Source organism: Alexandromys fortis, unplaced genomic scaffold (assembly GCF_014885135.2).
Source record: "Alexandromys fortis isolate MF-2015 unplaced genomic scaffold, M_Fortis_MF-2015_v1.1 scaffold_52, whole genome shotgun sequence".
Lineage (NCBI taxonomy): Eukaryota > Metazoa > Chordata > Mammalia > Rodentia > Cricetidae > Alexandromys > Alexandromys fortis.
In genome coordinates this window covers 3644022-3665973 of record NW_026067929.1, presented here as the reverse complement: position 1 = coordinate 3665973, position 21952 = coordinate 3644022, and the positions used below count along the sequence as shown (strand labels likewise).

Genomic DNA, 21952 nt, shown 5'->3' with positions numbered 1-21952 from the left:
TTTTTTTTTTTTTTTTTTTTTTTTTTTTTTTTTTTTTTTTTTTTTTTTTGCTGTGTAGTACTCCATTGTATAAATGTACCACATTTTCCATATTCTTTGTTCGAGGGCCATTCAGGTTGTTTCCATGTTCTGGCTATGACAAACAAAGCTGCTATGAACATAGTTGAGCACATATCCTTGTGATACAATTGAGCATGCTTTGGATATATATCCAAAAGTGGTATTGCTGGGTCTTGAGGAAGGTTGTTTCCTAATTTTCTGAGAAATCGCCACACTGACATCCAGAGGGGTTGTACCAGCTTGCATTCCCACCAGCAATGCAGAAGTGTTCCCTTTCCCCCACAACCTCTCCAGTATAAGTTGTCATCAGTGTTTTTGATTTTGGCCATTCTTACAGGTGTAAGATGGAATCTCAGAGTTGTTTTGATTTCATTTCTCTGATGACTAAGAATGTTGAGCATTTCCTTAAGTGTCTTTCAGCCATTTTAGATTCCTCTGTTGAGAGTTCTCTGTTTAGGTCTGTACACCATTTTTTTAATTGGATTATGTGATCTTTTGGTGTCCAGTTTTTTGAGTTCTTTGTATATTTTGGAGATCAGACCTCTGTCTGATGTGGGGTTAGTGAAGATCTTTTCCCATTCTGTAGGCTGTCGTTTTGTCTTATTGACCATGTCCTTTGCTTTACAGAAGCTTTTCAGTTTCAGGAGGTCCCATTTATTAATTGTTTCAGTGTCTGTGCTGCTGGGATTATATTTAGGAAGTGGTTCCCTATGCCAATTGCGTTTAAGTGTATTTCACACTTTCTCTTCTATAAAGTTCAATGTGGCTGGCTTTATATTGAGGTCTTTGATCTATTTGGACTTGAGTTTTGTGCGTGGTGATAGGTATGATCTATTTTCATTCTTCTACATGTTGATATCCAGTTATGCCAGCCCCACTTATTAAATGTGCTTTCTTTTTTCCATTTGATTTTTTTTTTTTGCTTCTTTATCAAAGATCAGGTGTTCCAAGATGTGCGGATTGATGTCCGGGTCTTCTATTTGGTTCCATTGGTCCTCCTATCTGTTCTTATGCCAATACCGGGCTGTTTTCAGTACTGTAGCTCTGTAGTGGAGTTTGAAGTCAGGGATTTGTGGGCCCTGACAGGGATTTTGATGCCTCCAGAAGTTCTTTTATTGTACAGGATTGTTCTGGCTACCCTGGGTTTTTTGCTTTTCCATATGAAGTTGAGTATCATTCTTTCGAGGTCTTTGAAGAATTTTGCTGGGATTTTGATGAGCATTGCATTGAATCTGTAGATTGCTTTTGGTAAGATTGCCATTTTTACTATATTAATTCTGCCTACCCAAGAGCATGGGAGATCTTTCCACTTTCTGGTGTCTTCTTCAATTTCATCAGAGATTTAAAGTTCTTGTCATACAAGTCTTCCACTTGTTTGGTTAGAGTTACTCCGAGGTATTTATGCTATTTGTGGCTATTGTGAAGGGTGTTGATTCTCTGATTTCTTCACCAACCCTTTTATCATCTGTGTACAGGAGGGCTAATGAGTTTTTTGAGTTAATCCTGTATCCTGCTACATTGCTGAAAGTGTTTATGAGTTGTAGAAATTTCTTGGTAGAATTTTTGGGATCAATTATGTAAACTATCATATCATCAGCAAACAATGAGAGTTTGACTTCTTTTCCAATTTCTATCCCCTTGATCTCCCTTTGATGTCTTATTGCTCTAGCTAGGACCTCAACAACTATATTGAATATATATGGAGAGAGTGAACAACCTTGTCTTGTTCCTGATTTCAGTGGAATCACTGGGAGTTTTTCTCCATTTAGTATGATGTTGGCTGTTGGCTTGCTGTATATTGCCTTAATTATGTTTAGGTATGTTCCTTGTATGCCTGCTCGCTCCAAGACCTTTATCATGAAGGGATGTTGTATTTTGTCAAAAGGTTTTTCGGCATCTAATGAGATGATCATGTGGTTTGTATTTTTCAGCTTGTTTATATGGTGGATTACGTTGACAGATTTTGGTATGTTGAACCATCCCTGCATCTGTAGGATGAAGCCAACTTGGTCATGGATGATGGTTCTGATGTGTTCTTGGATTTGATTTGCCAGTATTTTATTTAGCATTTTTACATCAATGTTCTTGAGTGAGATTGGTATGTAAATCTCTTTCTTAGTAATGTCTTTCTTTGGTTTGGGTATCGGGGTAATTATAGCCTCATAAAAAGAGTTTGGTAATGTTCCTTCTGTTTCTATTGTGTGGAATAATTTGAGGACTGTTGGTATTAGTTCTTCTTTGAAAGTCTTGTAGAATTCTGAGCTGAAACCATCTGGTCCTGGGCTTTTTTTTGGTTGGGAGACTTGATGACTGTTTCTATTTCTTCAGCACTTATAGGTCTGTTTAATTTGCTTATCTCATCTTGATTCAATTTTGGCAAGTGATATTTATCCAGAAAGTTGTTCATTTCCTTTAAGTTTTCCAATTTTGTGGAGTACAGGTTTTCAAAATATGACCTGATGATCCTCTGTATTCCCTCCATGTCTGTTGTTATGTCCCCCTTTTCATTTCTGATTTTGTTTATTTGGATATATTTTCTCTCTGCCTTTTGGTTAGTTTGGATAAAGATTCATCTATTTTGTTGATTTTCTCAAGGAACCAACTCTTTGTCTCATTGATTCTTTATATTATTTTCTTTGTTTCTATTTTGTTGATTTCAGCTCTCAATTTGATTATTTCCTGCTATCTAGTTCTCTTAGGTGTGTTTGCTTCTTTTTGTTATAAAGTTTTCAAATGTTCTGTTAATTCACTAGTGTGGAATTTTCCCAGCTTCTTTATGTAGGCATTTAGTGCTATGAACTTGCCTCTTAACACTGATTTCATTGTGTCCCATAAGTTTGGATATGTTGTATGGTCATTTTCATTGAATTTTAGGAAGCCTCTAATTTTCCCTTTTATTTCATTTTTGACCCATTGATGATTCAGGTGAGCATTGTTTAATTTCCATGTGTTTGTGGGTTTTCTGGAATTAGTATTGCTGTTGACTTCTAGTTTTGAACGATGGTGATCTGATAAGGTACATTGGGTTATTCCAACTTTTTTGTATTTGGTGAGGTTTGTTTTGTTACCGACTATGTGGTCAATTTTTGAGAAGGTTTCATGAGGTGCTGAGAATAAGGTATATTCTTTTCTGTTTGGATGGAATATTCTATACATGTCTGTTAAGTCCATTTTAGTCATACCATCTGTTAGTTCTCTTATATCTCTTTCAATTTTTGTCTGAATGACCTATCCAGTGGTGAGAGGGGAGTGTTGAAATCTCCCATTATTAGTGTGTGGGGTTTAATGTATGATTTAAACTTTAGAAGTGTTTCTTTGACATATGAGGGTGCCCTTGTATATGGGACATAGATGTTCAGTATTGAAATTTCTTCTTGATGGATTTTCCTGTGACTAATATTAAATGATATTCTTTGTCTCTTTTGACTAATTGAAGTCTATTTTGTTAGATATTAGGATAGCTACACCCGCTTGTCCATTTGATTGGTGTATTTTTTCCCAACTCATTGCTTTGAGACAATGTCTGTCTTTGAGGTTGAGATGTGTTTCTTGTATGCAGAAGAAGGATGGATTCTGTTTTTGTATCCAATTTGTTAGCCTGTGCCTTTTTATAGGTGAGTTGAGTCCATTTACATTAAGGGATAGTAATTTAGTTTTCATTATTGGTGATGTTAATTTGTGTATTTTCCCTTCTTTGGTATTTGCTGCTATGAGTCCATCAATTGTCTGTGCTTTTGTAGGTATAGCTAACTTCCTTGGGTTGGAATTTTACTTCTTGTATTTTATGTAGGTCTGGGTTTGTGGCTAGGTATTGGTGAAATCTAGATTTGTCATGGAATTCTTGTTTTGTCCTTCTAGTGATTGAAAGTTTTGCTGGGTATAATAGTCTGGGCTGGCATCCATGGTCTCTTAATAGCTGCATAGTGAATTTTATCACATATCTCTGCAAAACTGACTGCAGAGAAGATTCCATACATAGAGAGACAGTTTCCAGATCAAGCTGTCATCTCTTTATTACCAGTTGTGTACTAAAAGCTTGGAATAAAATAATGCCTTTATACTGTAGAAAATGATTCCTTTCTTAGAGTGTAGGTGTTTGTGAGCCTTCTTTAATCTCCTCCCTTGCCAGTGTCTGATCACTTATAAGTCTTTAATATTTATGACAATTTTATTTGGAGCTCAGGAATTCCTTCATATTAGATAACAGGATACATAGAAGTTGTGAGAAAAATAGAAAATTCTGAAGTTTTTCAAGAAAATATTAAAGTATATGCAGCTGATATTGTAAATGATAAAAAATGTGAACAATCTCAATGCATAACTGGTCCGTGGAGGAAAAACTAGTGGGCAAGCGTTCATGTTTACTGCATCCTGAAGATTGTCTGATGGAACAGATTCTCAGGCTGTATCAAAAATAACTAGAGGAGCTGGAGAGATGGCTCAGCGGTTAAGAGCATTGCCTGCTCTTCCAATGGTCCTGAGTTCAATTCCCAGCAACCACGTGGTGGCTCACAACCATCTGTAATGAGATCTGGTGCCCTCTTCTGGCCTGCAGGCATGCATGCAGACAGAATATTGTATAATAAATAAATAAATAAAATTAAAAAAAATAACTTTAAAAAAAATAACTAGAGGTGAAAATCTGAAGAAAATTTAACTTCTAAACTAGTAATTTCTGTTCAACATGTTTGGCCTCTAAGGAAATTTCGAGAACATGCCATTATCTTTGCATTTCTTTAGCATCATATTGCCCAGAGGAAATACTTTTAAAATTTTTATAAATTCCTTTTACTCCTTATTAGTTTTCTCATTTCTATCTCAAATCTGATTACTTTGTTATTTTAAATTTTTGTGCCAGGAAAGAACATCAGTATTAGCAAGACTACAGTGGTGCACACCTTTAATCATAGCACTTGAGAGGCAGAGGTAAGTAGATCTCTGAGTTCATGGCCAGTCTGGTCCACAAGAGCTAGTTCCAGGACTGGCTCCAAAGCTACGGAGAACCCCTGTCTCAAAAATCCAAAATAAAGAGGCATGGTATTTATTCATTTATTTTGTTGATGTTGCTGTTAAGTGGATAACTCCACAGTTTTCCTTCAACATCAGAGATCTGAGAAGGAAAAGTTAGAGCAGGAAGTATAATCCAGATGGCCTCTGTGTCAATTAATAAATATTTTAAATGCCATATTCAATGGATCTATAAGGATTTTGAGGACCATCTATTAAGTATGCCTGAATTTAAACAAACTTAATTTGTATATACTTACTTCTCTCTTTGAAAACATGTATGGAAGACTAAAACTTGTTCTCATAAATGAATTATATTTTTGCTAAGTTTAACTACATAGTTTTGAGTACATGGAAGAATTGAATCATCTCTAAGGTGACTGATCATTAACGTATATGTTTTAATTATCTTTCACAATTTATAATAAGTTGGTAGCTTCTATAAGATGAGGATTTTACAGTTTTATCCCTGTTAAGTTTGAGTCTTAAAATTTTGAATTCAAGATCCCTTAGCATTGAAGTAAAACTTTAAAATGCAGTTCTAGTTCATAAAGACAAAAAAGCTAGTCATATTTCTTTAAGTTGGTTTCTGCTAGCCTGAGTAGACATTAGGAATTTAGGTCTCACTTATAAAATATATCTTGTTTTTTATTTTAAAAATTTTAGAAGTCTAGTGTCAACAAAGAGATAAGTGGTTAAACTTACACTTAACAATGACCTAAACTGTTGACATACATCTCTCAGTCAGCTTTTTGTCGACTTGAATAATCACCTTAGGAATTTAATGATATATAAAATCCATTCTAGTCTAAAATACATTAGAGACCTGCTGGTGACAGTTTGGTCTATAAAAAATTACAATAAAACCTAAAGGGGACAGTTGTACTAGTCAGTTTTATAGGTGCTATGTAGTTGGTTTTATACATCATAGTCATCTCAATCCAAATGATGGTGAATTCAATGGTGTGTGTTCTTCAATTTTTCTAAAGATGACTTCTGAACACATGGTTGTTTTCATCCTGATGAGGTCATCAGTCCAGATGGAAGCAAACCACATCACTACTATTTAAAAATTTCTATTTTTGCAGTGTTTTGTTATAGTCCTATATTCCTGAACAAGAGTTGAATCATATGTGTAGTATACTGTAGTAAATAAAATTTCTTATTAATAGGTTTAACTATCAGCATAATTTTATAAGCATCAAGCTAAATTTTTGCTATGGTTTTTTTCACCATACCAATGAATTTATTAATCCTTAGATTAAGAATTTATAGCGAAGAGATAGATATTTCTATGCTCCATGTGCCATTTATACATGAGTTTAGTCAAAATAGTCAGTGGTTGCAAAATACTTAAAGTTGATTGATATTAGCAACTTCTGATTGTTGAGCTGTACAATGCAGGAATGGGTAAAATATTTTCTGTGGGGTATATATAATTTGTATTTAAAATTTAGGCCCCCTTGTTTTTTCAGAAAGCCATATATAGAAGCATTAAACATAATAACTATAAGATTTTTAGATGTGATTTTAGGCAAAACCTATGGAGTACTTTTTTAAAAATCTTAGATAGGTATCCTTTGGATAGTATTGTCTTAGTTACGGTTTCTGTTGCTGTGAGTAGACTCCATGACCATGGCAATTCCTATAAAGGAAAACATTTATTTGGGGTGAGCTTATAGTTCAGACATTTTAGTCCATTATCATCATGGTGGGTGGCATGCACACAGACATGGTGCTGGAAAAGGACCTGAGAGGCAGCCAAGTATTGGGTTTGGCTTGAGCATGTGTAAGACCTCAAAGCCTGACTCCACAGTGACACACTAGCAATGCCACACCTCTTAATAGTGCCACTTCCCATGGGCCAAGCATTCAAACACAAGAATCCATGGGGGACATGCCTGCTCAAACCACACAGTGATTATAGATCCTGAGTCAGATTATAGTGCAACCTGCCAATTATTAGTACAGAACAAATATCCATCCTGCATTTTCTTTGTGGTGTGATAATCACTGAGGTTCTTTACCAATAAGGGACTGAATCTATAAACTATCCAACAACATTACTTAAGAAGCTAATAACCTGCTTTGTTTCATGTTGTATGCATGGTTGTAATGCTGGTGTCCTTGTATAAGGCGTTGTCTGATCCTATGGAACTAGAGTTACAGACAGTTGTGAGCAGCCATGAGAATCCTGCCTCCTGAGAATCCTCTCCAGGTCCTTTGGAAGAGCAGTCAGTGCTTTTTACTACTAAACCATCTCTCCAGCCTGAACAGTCCTCTTTTCATTATACACTCACTCTTGATTTTATGGTTCTCATGACTAAAATATCCCTTGGAGTTTCTAGAATCTCCTGTCATTCAGTGTCCTTAATGATGAATCCTGTCAACATCACAACAGTGCAGCAGACTTGTTTACGGATATTTTTCCCTATGTCAGAAGGGCTTCCAGCTCTCTTCTCACTCTTGGTGACCTTTAGATTTATATCCAGAATACATATGCCTCCTGTTTTTTTGTGCTTTTATTGTTGTTTTAATTAGTATAATATATAGTATTTATTCATTTTCTTCATTTCAGGAAATGCTGTCATTCAGTGATGTGGCCATTGATTTCTCTGCAGAGGAGTGTGAATTGCTGGACCCTGATCAGTGGACTTTGTACAAGGATGTGATGTTGGAGAATTTCAGCAACCTTGTGTTCCTGGGTGGGTTGTCCTATGTTTAAATCGTTGCTGTCTTTAGGCCCTGACTCTCCTAATCAGGAACTGCAGCTCCAGCACTGCCAGCAGTGCTTGTGCCACAGGAGCTGCAGCCTGAGGGAATTCTGTTCCCTCGTGCCCCGCCTCTTTCAAGGCTATGAAGGGAACTTGTATAAATCTCTGTCCTTCTAAGGAACTCAAGATTCAGAAGCTGAGGTGGACTTCCTCTCCGCAGAGGGAAAGAATAGCAAATAGCTCGCCTCCTCTCTTTACTGTGTCTACAAAAAAGCTCTCATTATTCTCCACACCTGGACTTAAAAGCTTTTCTCCACCTGGTTCCTTCCAACCTCTTTTAGTCAGCTCGTTGCTGACTCAGCATCCTGAGCACAGGTGAATTTTATTTAGTCAAGCAAATGTAACATATCTTTCCATCCTTAGTCACATGTTCCAGAGGATGAACAAAATCAACACACATTGAAGTAATATTCTACCACATAGGTGAGGGACTCTTCCATGGTGAACTCTTAATTAACTGTCAGCATCAAACTTGATTTATTTCTTCAGTACCTCAAGGGTGCTTGTGCTTCCAACAATGAAATTTATGGGGCATATTTTAGGGAAATTAAGGAGAGTATTCATATACCTTACAATGATTTTATTTCTTCTCGTGTTCATAACACCTTCCCTTTGTTTTTAGACGTATCCTTTATATTGGGGGTAATGTCATAAAGTAAGGGGCATGAGTGGGAAGCATCCAATGTTAAAAAAAAATACCACATTCTTTGATTTTAATATTTTTTTCCTGCAACTGGGGAGCATGAAGCTCAGAACCTGCACATCCTCATTTCCTCCTATGCATTCTGATGGCCCCGTCAGGAAATTCATTGATTATATCCATTCTTTCCTTATATATACAGTCCTAGGCAGGACATGTGATCCCCAGGAGAACACACTAATAATGATGTTCTCTTTTCCCATGAACAGGCCTTGCCTCCTCTAAGCCATACCTGATCACATTTCTGGAGCAAGGACAAGGACCTTCAGACATGAAGAGACAAGGAGCAGCTGCCATGGAAACAGGTGTGTAGGAATGAGGGGACAGAGGCCAGGGTGAGAGGTTTGCAGAAAAGGAGGCTTTATCAGCAACATTAACTCACAATGTTCTGATGGACATATGATTTAAAGGATCTCCTTTTGTAGTTTACTCTGAGAAGAGAATGTTCCTGGAGCTTTGATTCTGTTATGCTTTGTCCTTCTACCATTAGATCAGCCTCTGTTTACAGTAACTGACCAAGCTCTGTAATTTCTATGTAAACAGAGTTTAGTTTTCATAAGTTGGTCAGCAGATCCTCATTCATGAGATGTGCATAAATCCTCCTGTCGTCAATCCTTTAAATATATTATTTAATATTTAAAGGCACTATTTTCTATTCATTCAACCAAATTTTCATACCTTCAAAATCTTAGCACTTGGGATGTATATGAACTATTAAATTATGTGTCTTCCAACTTGGACTACATTTATACTTTGTGTTCATCTGGACATAAAATTTCTATATGTGTTTAAGTGTCTCATTTAAATTAGCATCATAGTTTGTTTTCTTAATGGTGGATGCTATGCCTTCCCTACATGTTTGACATTGATTCATACTCATTTGTTTCTGTGTTCTGTGTTGTCCTGTCTTCGTCTTTCACTTCTAGCTATGTAATTTCAACCTATCACGGTGGTTTTAATTAGGATGCACTGAATACATCTTTAGAATATTGACTGTAACATTATTAATATTAAAAAATACATGTCTAAGCCAATGCATCTGTTTTAAAAAATAAATAAAAATAAATAAAAAATAAAAAATAAAAAATACAGAATTTTGCTCAGGTTTCATTCATTTCTCAACTTTTACTCACCAGGAAACAAACACTCTACTGGCAAAGAATGTGGCAAAGCCCCTCCTTGGAACTCACAACCTATTAGCCACCAGAAAATTAATCTAAGAAAGAAGCCATATAAGTGTGAAGAATGTGCTAAGACTTTCCGTTCTCCATCATTACTTTGTGTACACAGGAGAATTCATACAGGAGAGAAGCCCTACTATTGTGAAGTGTGTGGCAAGGGCTTCCGTGCTCCATCATTACTTTCAAAACACAAAATTATCCATACAGGACAGAAACCCTACAAGTGTGAAGTATGCCAGAAGGCCTTCTATTTTCCATCACGACTTTCTCTACACAAAAGAATTCATATACGAGTGAAACCCTACAAGTGTGAAGTATGTGACAAATCTTTCTGTTCACCATCACGACTTTCTGAACACATGAGAATTCATAAAGCAGAAAAACCCTACAAGTGTGACGCATGTGGCAAGGCCTTCAATTATCCATCACAACTGTCTCTACACAGTAAGATTCATACAGGAGAGAAGCCCTACCAGTGTGAGGTATGTGGCAAGGCCTTCTGTTTTCCATCAAAACTCTCTCTACACAATAAAATCCATACAGGAGTGAAACCCTACCAGTGTGAGGTTTGTGCCAAGGCCTTCTATTTTCCATCACAACTTACTGTACACAAGAGGATTCATACAGGAGAGAAACCCTACCAGTGTGGTGTATGTGGCAAGGCTTTCTATGTTTCATCACAACTTTCTTTACACAAGAGGAATCATATGGGCGAGAAACCCTACAAGTGTGAAGTTTGTGGGAAGGCCTTCTGTATTCCATCACAAATTTCTGAACACCAGAGAATTCATACAGGAGTCAAATCCTACAAGTGTGAAGTTTGTGGGAAGGCCTTTTATTTACCATCACGACTTTCTGTACACCAGGGAATTCATACAGGAGTCAAACCCTACAAGTGTGAAGTTTGTGGGAAGGCCTTTTATTTACCATCACGACTTTCTGTACACCAGAGAATTCATACAGGAGTCAAACCCTACAAGTGTGAAGAATGTGGGAAAGCCTTCTATTTCCCATCACGGCTTTCTGACCACAAAAGAATTCATACGTCAGAGAGATCCTTCAAGTGCGAAGTATGTGACAAGGCCTTCAAAAGTAAACCAGTACTGTCTGTACACAAGAGGATTCATACAGGAGAGAAACCCTACAAGTGTAGTGTATGTGGCAATGCCTACAGTCGTCGATCAGGACTTTCTGCACATAAGTGGATTCATATAGGAGAGAAACCCTACAAGTGTGAGTTATGTGACAAAGCCTACAATAGTCGAGCAGCACTTTCTATGCACAAGAGGGATCATACAGGAGAGAAACCCTACGAGTGTCAAGTATGTGACAAAGCCTACAAGAGCCGATCAGGACTTTCTGCACACAAAAAAACTCATACATGAAAGAAACCCTCCAAGTGTCAGGTATGTGTCAAGGACTTCTATGTTGCATCACAAGTCTGAACACTAGAACATTCATACAGGATTGAATCCCTTCAAGTGTCAAGCATGTGACAAAGCTTTCTATATTCCATCACAACTTTCTGTACACAAGAGGATTCATATAGAAGAGAAAGCCTACAAATGTGAAGTATGTGGCCAGGCCTTTACTGATCTGTCATAACGTTCTAAATATATGAGCATTCATACAGGAGAGAGACGTTAAAATTGTAAAGTGTGGCAAGGATTTTGAATCTCCATCAGCACTCTCTAGACACAAGAGAAATCATACAGGATAGAACCCTGGAAGTTGGAAGTGTGTGTCATTGTTCCCTGCTGCATCATTCCTTAAAGTATTTGAGAGAATTCATACAAGCAAGAAATCATACAACTATGTAGAAAGGCCTCTATATTCCATCATGACTTTCTGTACAGAAGAGCTTTCATATAGGAGAGAAGTCATACATGTGTTAAAAGTGTGGCATGTCCTTCAATTACTCATCAGGACTACCTATATACATGAGCATTCATACAGGAAAGAACCCTAAAGCTGAGAAGTGCGTGGCAAAGACTTCCACTTTCCATCATTACTTTCAGAACACAAAAGCATTCATATAGGAGAGAAACCCTACAAATATGAAATATGTGGCAAGATCTTTAAAATGTCACAGATTCTTTCTGCTCATTTCATAATCCATTCTGGAAAGAAACCCTACAAGTTTGAAGAATGTGGAAAAGCCTTGTGTAAAATGTCATACCTAACTCAGCACAAATTCACTCACATTGGAAAAAAACTTCCAAATATGAAGAATGTGGAAAACTATTTAACTATACTAGAAAACTTAAGGAACATCAATCAATTCATTCTGGAGAGAAACCCTACAAGTGTAAAGACTGTGACAAAGAATTTAGAGCTTTCATCATGTTCTCGGTCCCAGATTATTCATATTGGGGAGAGACATTGTGAGTGTGGAGAATGGCAAGGCCTTTCAGCCGTCTTTGGTCTTAAACAACATCAAAGAATACACTTGTGAGAGAAACCCTGTGAAGAGTGTGCCAAGTCTTTTGCACTTACTTAGAACTTTTGAAACACATGATAATTCATGCTTAAGAGAAATGCCAATACTGCCAAAAATGTTCAAAATAAAAAACTTTAATAATCTTTCAAGTGTTTCTCAAGACCAGGTAGTTCAAATTGCAGTGAAATAATACAAGTGTCCAAATATTCATGAAATATTATGTTTTATACTTCTATATTACCTAAAATATATCAAAAATATTCTGGATAGAAACACTTCAGATAGGGGTGACATTGTGGCATATCCTGCTGTGTATTTGCTGCTTTTATTGACTGATTACTAAAGCTGTTTCGGTCCATAATACAAATGTTAAAATGAAGAAATCTGCACTTGCTCAGAATTGAGTTTAATAAAGGGTTTTTTATTTAGGGGTAGACTCACAAATCACAGTCCTCTGCACAAACGGAACAGGAGCTGAATACAGCAGCTGGAAGAGAGAGAAAATGCATGCTTTACATCAGCATTTATAAGAGGTCATGCCCAGGTGTGGGGGTAACTTAAAGGCTACTGGCTGTAGGATTTCCAAAAGCACCTCTCCATTTTGTTTAAATAAGAGAGTTCTAAGCTTGATACAAAATTATATACAATAAAAACAAATAAAGGGTATAAAAATTAGAATAAGAACCAGTATAAACAATGTCAAAGAAGAAACGTGATAAATGTTTCAATAATTATCCTATCCTAGGGAGTTTAAGTCTTATAAATAACTTGGTGAAGTCATGAGAGGAAAGTAATTACAACTATATAGTCTTTTTGGTTGTTGTTGGTTTGGGTTTTTTTTTTTTCAAGAAAGGGTTTCTCTGTAGCTTTGGAGTCTGTCCTGGAATTAGCTCTTGTAGACCAGTCTAGCTTTGAATTCACAGAGATCCACCTGACTTTGCCTCCTGAGTGCTATGGTTAAAGGCATGCACCACCACAGTCTGCCTTAACTATCTAGTCTTCAATCCCATCAAAGACCTGAGAAGGGAAATAATATTACTTGAATATGCATGAAGTGCAATCAAGCAACTTCCAAAATGTGCAACAAAAGCAGAGAAAACAGGCTACCTGCACAATCACCCAAAGTCTCATTTGCAGTGTTGCAGCAGCGAAGTTTGGATAAGGCATAGAGTAACTGACAGTCCATTATCAGAGGCAAGAAACTTTTCAAAACTATGTCACCCTGTCTTGGCAAGATTTGACAGTATTTTTTCTTGTATCCTGCTTGTCCTGTCTGGACATCGTGCATTTGGTCAGTAGTTGATGCATGGGCAGTTCCTTGCCCAAAAGCCAGTTTTGCCAAGAAGAAAACAAGCTCCAATTGTAGTGTCTTCAGTGCTCAACATTCTCTAGGAGAAAGATTGGTGCTGCCTGGAACAATCGTGTCTCATGACAATAGAGCCCTAAGTTATTTAAATGCCCAATTCTACAACTCTTTGAAGTGGTTGAAGATTAACTATCTATATGGAATACAATCTATATGTATCCAAAAAGTATGACAAACATGGATGACTATTGACCTATAATTCTTAATATCTATATAAATTAAAGACTAAGGCTTCATATTGGAATATTAAACAATCTTTAAATAACTGTGTAACAAATTAGGACAATGACCTCAAAATGTAAACAATGTATAAGTATCTTGATCAGAGGTACAAATGTATATTGTAATATGATAAATATATCCTAAAATTGTATCAATATACAAAATGTCTTAAGCAGAGATAGAAGCATGCATGCATACAATATGACAAAATAACTTTGCCTAAGTATACAAACAGTAGATGAAAATAGGAACTTATTTAATATAATTTAAGTTTGTATCAATATACAAGAATCTATATCAATGTAAATTGCCTATAACTGATAGCTCACATGTATTCACTCTATTTCTCAGTGTACTATTAATGTAAGTAAGCTCACATTAATCTATTATCCCATCCAATTTACCTTTTTCTTTTTCAAAGAGATCGATCCCTGAGCCTACATAATTTCCACCCCAACCCTATACCAATTATAAACAACCCCTAAATGATGTCCCTAACCCTGAGGACAAACTTTGTTGGGTTAGGGGACGATGTCTTCTAGAATTACTTCCAGCTATCATGGGGGTATTATTTCTATGGGATCCTGTGAAAGTAAAATGATGGTTAAGTTTCAAGATTACTGTGAGGTATAATTGTAAATAACCCCTGAGTATTTGGTAGGGTTTTTCTGAAGTTCCTATTTTGAGTTCTGACCAGAACATTGTAAAAGAGTGCACCATTTCAGCTAACCAAGTTGGAACCATGTTGAGAACCTGGTACCCAAAATAGGTCTTATAGTAGTGCTATCAGCATCATGATATCACATCAACCAGGTTGAGTTGTTGTTGTGGGATCCCCTCTTCTTCCTAGAATCTTCAAAGATTGCTGCAGGAAAATTCATTATTCCTTATCCAAAACTTAAACACTTTATACAGACATATATTCGATGAAAGGTACAATAGAGACAAAAATAGGTGTGAATAAAGTAAAACTTTTTTCTAAATCCTTTCTTCTTTCTGCCCTAAATGTGACAGCTTGTGGTATGAAACAGAAATTCTGAATTTTTCTGTTAAAAACATGCTTGGATTTAAAGAAGGACAGAGCCCTTGTCCAACTCCAAAGCCAGCTTGTTTATTAAGGGAGTCATGACTATTATTCCATTTAATATTCAGTGATTCTTATCCTCAGATGACCTTTCCTCCTAAGTGATAATTCTCTTTGCTTGGTGATCAAATCTGATCAACCAAGGGATTCCTGAGGTCCCAATACATGGAAAAGGCCCTGGCCTCCTCAAAACCAGGTACATGCTTGGCAGAGTCAGTATTGGCTCAAAGCCAGACCATGGGGAGCTTTTCCCTGCAGACTTGCTGTATAAAGAAGAAACACAGTTCCTTCTCCAAGACTAGAAATACGTGTGGGAGAGCTTGGGACCATGACCTTGGGGGACTTGTGTCTTCAGATCCTGAGACCCCAACACTTCCCACAGGTATGTGGTTGTCAGTCCTAAGACTATTGTGTGCTCTGTTTGTAAAATTCCTGAGATACTGTGTGCTCCCTTTGTTCAACATTGTTTAGATTCCTGCTGACTTTTTCCCACTGTACAATAGTTTCTGCTGACTTTGTCCATTTATCCCTCTGCTAAGAGTATATAAAATGTCATATTTCTTAATAAGTTTGCTTGGAATAAGGTGTAGCTTATACAAGATCGTCTGACCCCAAACTTTCTTATCTTTGTTATGGAGTTTGTGACCCATGGGAAAAGACCATGATCTGAACTACATAATTTAGGTAAATTTGTTAAAGCTGCTAGCAGAGCAACACTCTCTGACAGACATGAGATTGTCATCTGAAGGGGAGTGAAGGAAGGATATTTAAAGGCAAAAACCACAAGAAGACCTTGAGCATCTGCACAAGCGGCCAAAGAGCTGCTCTGCTCTGCCAAGGTTAGGTAGTCAAAGTGACCTCAGATCTGTCTTCAGATTTTGGCATAAGCAGTTACAGAAGCCAAAAAGCAGTCAGTCATCTCACAACACTCAGATAGTCATGGCCGTACATTTGTTGTGTGTAGGGTTCCTGGAAACTTATCTTCCAGAGACGAATGTCTAGTGGGCACCTGCCTAGCAGAAAATGGAGTTTCTTTAGCCAACCCGGTCTTCTCTGCATTCCTCTTTATCTTCTGATCTCCTGGTCCATGAAGAATGATCTGTTGGACCAGGTCATCAAACCATAAAGCAAATGAAGCTACAAAATCCTGAATGAGTAATCCTAACGGATGAGGAGACTACAGACAGAAAACTAATCAGAAGAAATGAAGAAAGCCACTACATGTACATAAAAACGGACACAACTAACACAAATGTTTCTACAAAAACCATCAGATATCACTAACAGACATGGAAGACCAAACAGACCATCTTCAGGGAAGATGAAAACAGGACATTTCAAGATTGCATTCTCACATCTAGACAGGTCCTCAAAACAATGTGCAAAGGACCCTCCAAGGTATGGACTGGGTTTACAAGATAACTGCAGAACATTCCACACAATAGATAAGGATACACATTCTGCTCACTGGCATAGATATCTTCTCTATGGACCACATTTCATGCCACAAACCAAGCCAACATAAATAGAAGAAAAGAAATAGTCTTGTGCACCCTAGCAGAACACATTGCACTGAAACTGGAAAAGAATAAAAAGAATAGCCAAGGAAAATGCACATATAACCGGTGATTAAATGATGCACCTTTGAATGAACAGTGGCACCGAAGGATTGCACAGTCAGCTCGAAGTGGACTAGTTATACTGAAAAGTTCTTCACTGAAACAACGAGATCTGAATGAAAAAAACATCTATGCTGCAATTCCGAGATGAAAAAGAAGCCAAACAGAAATACAGATGATAATAAGAAATGACCAATAAAAATGATAAAACCCAGGGCATAATTCCAGAGACTGAAGGACAAAGAGAATTAACCAGCGTGGTCCTTTATGAAAGCTCACATGACTGTATCCATCCACTGGCCAACCAATTAGAACAAAGAGATGATCACGGGATACACTAAAATCTGTACACCTAAAACTTCAGAAATGCTTAGAAGAAATAGATCCTTTTATAGACACTCATGGCCAGTGAAAATAAAACCAGAAAATATAAGCAGCCTAAACAGACCGGTAACACTAAGGAGACTGACACAGTAATTAAAACTTCCAAGGAACATCTAGTATCAACACTTTTCAACCCCTTCCACAAATAGGAAAAGACACACACTACCGAAGTCATTCTAAGGAGCCACTGTAACCCAAAATTCAAAAGTACACACACACACACAGAGAAACACACACAGAGAAACAAACACACACCATACGAGCAGACATAATTAATATAGAGTTTTTAAGAAAATTAACTATAGTAAAACTTTGACCTTATATCTGACTTCATTCCACCAATGGAAAATTGGCTCAATATATGCAAATCAATATATAATACACAATAAAATAGACAAGCAAATCACAAAATCATCTCATGTAAAAACTCTGAACACCAGGCATGAGTCACTCAACAAGAGTGGTCATGCCTGGTATAGGAAACCTAGTCAACTACCCAGGGGCAAGAAAATCATGGATCTTGGAGAAGAACCTACAGCCAGCACACTTCTAAATTAGCATCATCTCTAAGGCTACATTCTAAACGTTTGTCCTTATGCCCACAGGGAGTGCAGTCCTCACCCCTCATCCAGGACACTGCTCTTCGCAACAAACAAGAGACCACTACGGAAAACCTCAAATGATCAAAATGTAGGGTTGTGGAGCCTAGTCCCAGGGACTGCATCTCCACAACAACTCCTGCACCTAAGACTCGGGCCCTGCAGAGGAGAGGGTGAGAAAAATTTTAAGAGCCCAAGGATTAGGGAGTTTACTCCGGGATAGTGTCTCCTAGTAATGTCTGTAGTTACACTCAAAGTCTCACCAATTTGACAGTCTGAACAAGAGCTAAACAAGGACAACGAATAGACATGCAACAGTGGACAGGGAGGCCTGCAAGGCCTCAACCCTGCACAGAGATGTACCAAGAAACCAAGACGAACCAAGAAACGTGGACAGGAGAAAGAGTCTTCCTTGGGGAAGAGCATACCAACTGGTTATCCAATACCAAGTGTTCAGTCCTGAAATCATACTTACAAGTAGCATTATACAGACTGAGCAGCTTGCTTAGGAATGTAACCATATATACATGTATGCATCTAACAAAAATTAATTTTAAAAAAACCATGAATTTGAAAGGGAGCAAGAAGTATATGGGAGGGTTTAGAAGGAAGAAAGTAAAGGGAGGAAATGATATAATCTCAAAAAATTAAATTTTTAATGTACGTGTTACTGAATACAAAGGCTTTACATGTCTATCTTCAGCAATGTGTGCAAATTTTCAGAGGTGTAGGAAATAGTGCAAATACTATTGCAATGTAGACTCTTACCAAAATGAAGTGCTTTGGCAATCACTCAAAATTTAAACAGAACTCAACACTTAGAGATTTAAAGCATCATAAGCAATTGCAAGATGCCCTTCCTTGACAGCGAAAGTCATAGAGGGAGACAGCTACAAAATGACTTCCACAGGAAGACGACATCTCAATGTACACGGTAAAGCCTGGCTTTCTGTTGGATAAGACCTCTCTGCCCTCTGACCCCTCTGTTGGATAATACCTCTCTGCCCTCTGACCCCTCTGTTGGATCTGACCTCCCACCCTGCCCTCTGACCCCTCATTCCTACACACCTCGGGGCGCAGCTGCTGTTTGTCTCTTCACATGCTGAAGCTCTTGGTTTTTCTCCAGGAATCTGACCAGTAATGGCTTGGAGAAGAAAGGCCTGTGTGAAGGGACGAAGAAGAGAATTAACACTTTTCTCCTGCTAATGTACTTATAAGGGGGGAAAAGGACACAATAAATGACTCTAGAAACAGCTGGAAAGATGTTTAGTGCTTAAGAGGGCTGGTAGCTCTTCCAGAGGCCCTGAGTTCAATTTTCAGCAACCACATTGGTGGCTCATGACCACCCATATGAGATCTGGTGCCCTCTTCTGGTCGGCTGGCATACATGCAGGCAGAACACTGTATACACAAATAAATAAATCTTAAAAAAATAAAGTGCAAGCTCCCATGAGAGGGTGTAGAGAAGGAGGTTACAGGCTGACAGTGACTTAGGAATTCACTCTGGATGCGATCCTCACCCAGGAACACCAGGTTGCTGTAATTCTCCAGCATCACATCCCTGTACAGATTCCACTGAGCAGAGTCCAGACATCTGCACTCCTCTGCAGAGAAATCAATAGCCACATCCCTGAAAGACAACATGCTCTGAAATAAAGATCAATGAATGAAAACCACACAATAAACTAATTTAAACCATTAATATAACTAATTAAAACTATTAATAGTAATAGTAATACCAATAGGCGTTATGTTCTGGTGCTTTTACCTGAGGTAAACCCCGAGAGGGTAGAACATGCGCAGGAAGGAGTCAGAAGGTGCCTCGACTATCCTTGCTTGTGAAGTCACAACGGGTGAGATTCCAGGAGTCGGAGAAGGCCTGTTACCATGAGAAAGAATTGAAACTTGCAGTCTCTGCCGCTAGAGGGAGATACGCTGGGTGTCAGGCTGCTCTTAAGGTGTTTGGATGTGAGTGGAGACCTTACAGTAATGTCTATTACATTTATTAGTTATTTTTGGTCATTTTACCTGTGATTTCACACACAGGTCTGCTTGTTATAGAAACTTACTCCCGAGTAAAATTTTGATTCTTTTTATTTTGAGATAATTAGAAGAAATTCACATGGAAAGTCACTGCTAAGCCTTTGAAATGAAATATTAGCAGAGGCGTGTTGGCCACCCCGTGTCTGCCTCTTATGAGCAGAGGCCCAGGGATCACGGCTCCAAGGATGCCTATCTCCAGGGTGAGTTCAAGGCTGCCTGGACAGTTTAAGAAAGCCTTGGACATGCTGGGAAATGGTGGGGCAAACAGGTGGCTCTTTGTGAGTTCAAGGCCAGCCTGGTCTACAATGTGAGTTCCAGGACCACCTGGGAGGGCTACACAGAGAAACCCTGTCTCAGAAAAGGAAGAAAGGAAAAGGAGGGAGGGAGGGAAGGAGGGAAGGAAGGAAGGAAAGAGAAAGAAAGAAAGAAAGAAAGAAAGAAAGAAAGAAAGAAAGAAGGAAGGAAGGAAGGAAGGAATGAAGGAAGGAAACAAAGGAAGGAAGGAAGGAAGGAAGGAAACGAAGGAAGGAAGGAAGAAAGGAAGGAAGGAAGGAAAGAAGGAAGGAAGGAAGGAAGGAAGGAAGGAAGGAAGGAAGGAAGGAAGGAAGGAAACAAAGGAAGGAAGAAAGGAAGGAAGGAAGGAAGGAAGGAAACAAGCCTTGTATCGAAATGAAAAGAACAAAAAGGAATGGGAGGTAGCTGGGTGATGGGGCGCATTCCTTGAAGTCGGGGAGCCCTGGGTTTTAGCGCACAACACTAAAAACAGCAACACAACAGAACAAAACAAAGTCTTGTGGGGCTGGAGTGTGGAGCGCACCTTCTGCTGTTGTGGTGTTACAGCCTAAGGGAGTCTTGATCACTTTTGGTTTGTTATTGTTTTTCTGCCAGATGAAGAATTAAAAAGAAAAAAAGTCTCAACTGGAGCATGTAGTAGCATCAGGGGAAAACACCAAACCACAGGGGAGAATCCGCAGTAATAGACGGGTTTTTATTAGGGCTGAGGAACCCAAACACAGCAGGGCACACAGAGGGACCCTCTGCTGAATTGTGACAACTTAGGAGCTTGAATCCTGTTTCCCCAGGGAGAGCTTTGGAGGGTTTTCAGGAACCTCTCCCCCCTCCCAGGTTGAGTTGGTAAGCAGGGCGAGGGTGATGGTCTGTCCACAACTTGAAGTAAACTTGTTGTTATGCCTGAGTTGGGAGATCCCCAACGAGACCACCACTGAGCCTACTTCCAGGTGCAATCACACAAGGTTTTTTTTATTGCCTTACAATAAATAATAAAGCCCAAGCAGGGGCTTCATCCTACACACCAACGCAGAGGAGGAGGGAGGAGGGACCCAGCTCACAGTGCAAGGGGTTTTTAAAGGGAAAAACCGCAAACAGGGAGCTACATCTGCATGCCTTCGTGTTACGGGATTGGGTGGGAGAGATGCTTCTGTTGCAGTTGGCTTTAAGCCAACAGGGAACTTTTGTAACTTTCCACAAAAACACCTGGTAACTGTAGAAACTTGTTTTTCTAGCTTCTGATTGGCTGTCCTTGGGTCTTGCTGCAGCCAGGCAGTTTTGGGGCCATTTGTGGCTTTTCTCGGAAGTTCCAGATACACGGGGTGGGAAGCCTGGAATGGGGTGCCTGCTAGGTTGGATTCTCACAAAATGGGGCCTGGGATTAAAATTACTTCAGTCTTGTCTCTTCAATGTCCTTTTCCTTGAATTTGTAGACCTGGTCCATCAACAGGAGGGACCAGCTGGCAGAGGAAAAGTCAGCCAGTCAGCCCAGCCAGCCAGCTGTTTGAAGACACCAGGCTTCTGTCTCTTTTCTTTCTCTATGGTATTTTTTTGCTTCTTCTTTAAGGACCTTATCATGTGCATAAAGGTTATTTTAAGGTCTTTTATTTGTGCCTCAACTCTCTTCAGGGCCTGTTGTGGTGGGGTTGCTGCTATAGTGGAGACATATTGTTCTGGCTGTTTTTCACTGTTTTTGAGCTGACGTCTGGGCATCTGGTACTGGGAAGATTATTATTCTAGGTGCTGATGTCTGGTCTTGTCCTAATTGACTACCTGTTTTGTTCCTTGGTCTTCTTCTCCTCTTCGGATATTAAGGGAGTGAAGTGGCCGTGCATTGCCATTAGGAAGATCAACTTGGGTCCTAATATGTATGTGCATGGGAGCATCAAGGTAAAATGTGTTTCTGGGTATTGGGACCTGAGACTTAGGCACAGGGAGGGGTTGGGAGTAGAGGAGAATCTTCAGAAGAGGGAGGAAAGCAGGGTGTTCCACAGGATCTGTGTAGGTAGGGCCCTGCCTGGTGCAGACCTTAAAATAACCTTTATGCACATGATAAGAAATTATAAAGAATTAATCGGGCCTGGAGAGATGGCTCGGAGGTTAAGAGCACTGGCTGCCCTTCCAGAAGTTCTGATTTCAAGTCCCAGCTACCACATGACGGCTCACAGTCACCTATAAGGAGATC

General features: G+C 38.7%; 1 protein-coding gene across 1 annotated transcript in view; it reads left to right on the top strand.

The window, feature by feature from the left end:
• LOC126503275 (zinc finger protein 728-like) overlaps positions 1–12311 on the top strand; it is a 17832-nt gene extending 5521 nt beyond the window's left edge. The window contains exons 2-5 of the mRNA XM_050144838.1: positions 4919–4986; positions 7646–7772; positions 8751–8846; positions 9678–12311. Of these exons, the coding sequence (XP_050000795.1) occupies positions 7649–7772; positions 8751–8846; positions 9678–11107 (1650 nt within the window). The 5' untranslated portion in view covers positions 4919–4986; positions 7646–7648 and the 3' untranslated portion in view covers positions 11108–12311. The remainder of the gene's footprint in view (positions 1–4918; positions 4987–7645; positions 7773–8750; positions 8847–9677) is intronic.
• Positions 12312–21952: the final 9641 nt, after the last annotated feature.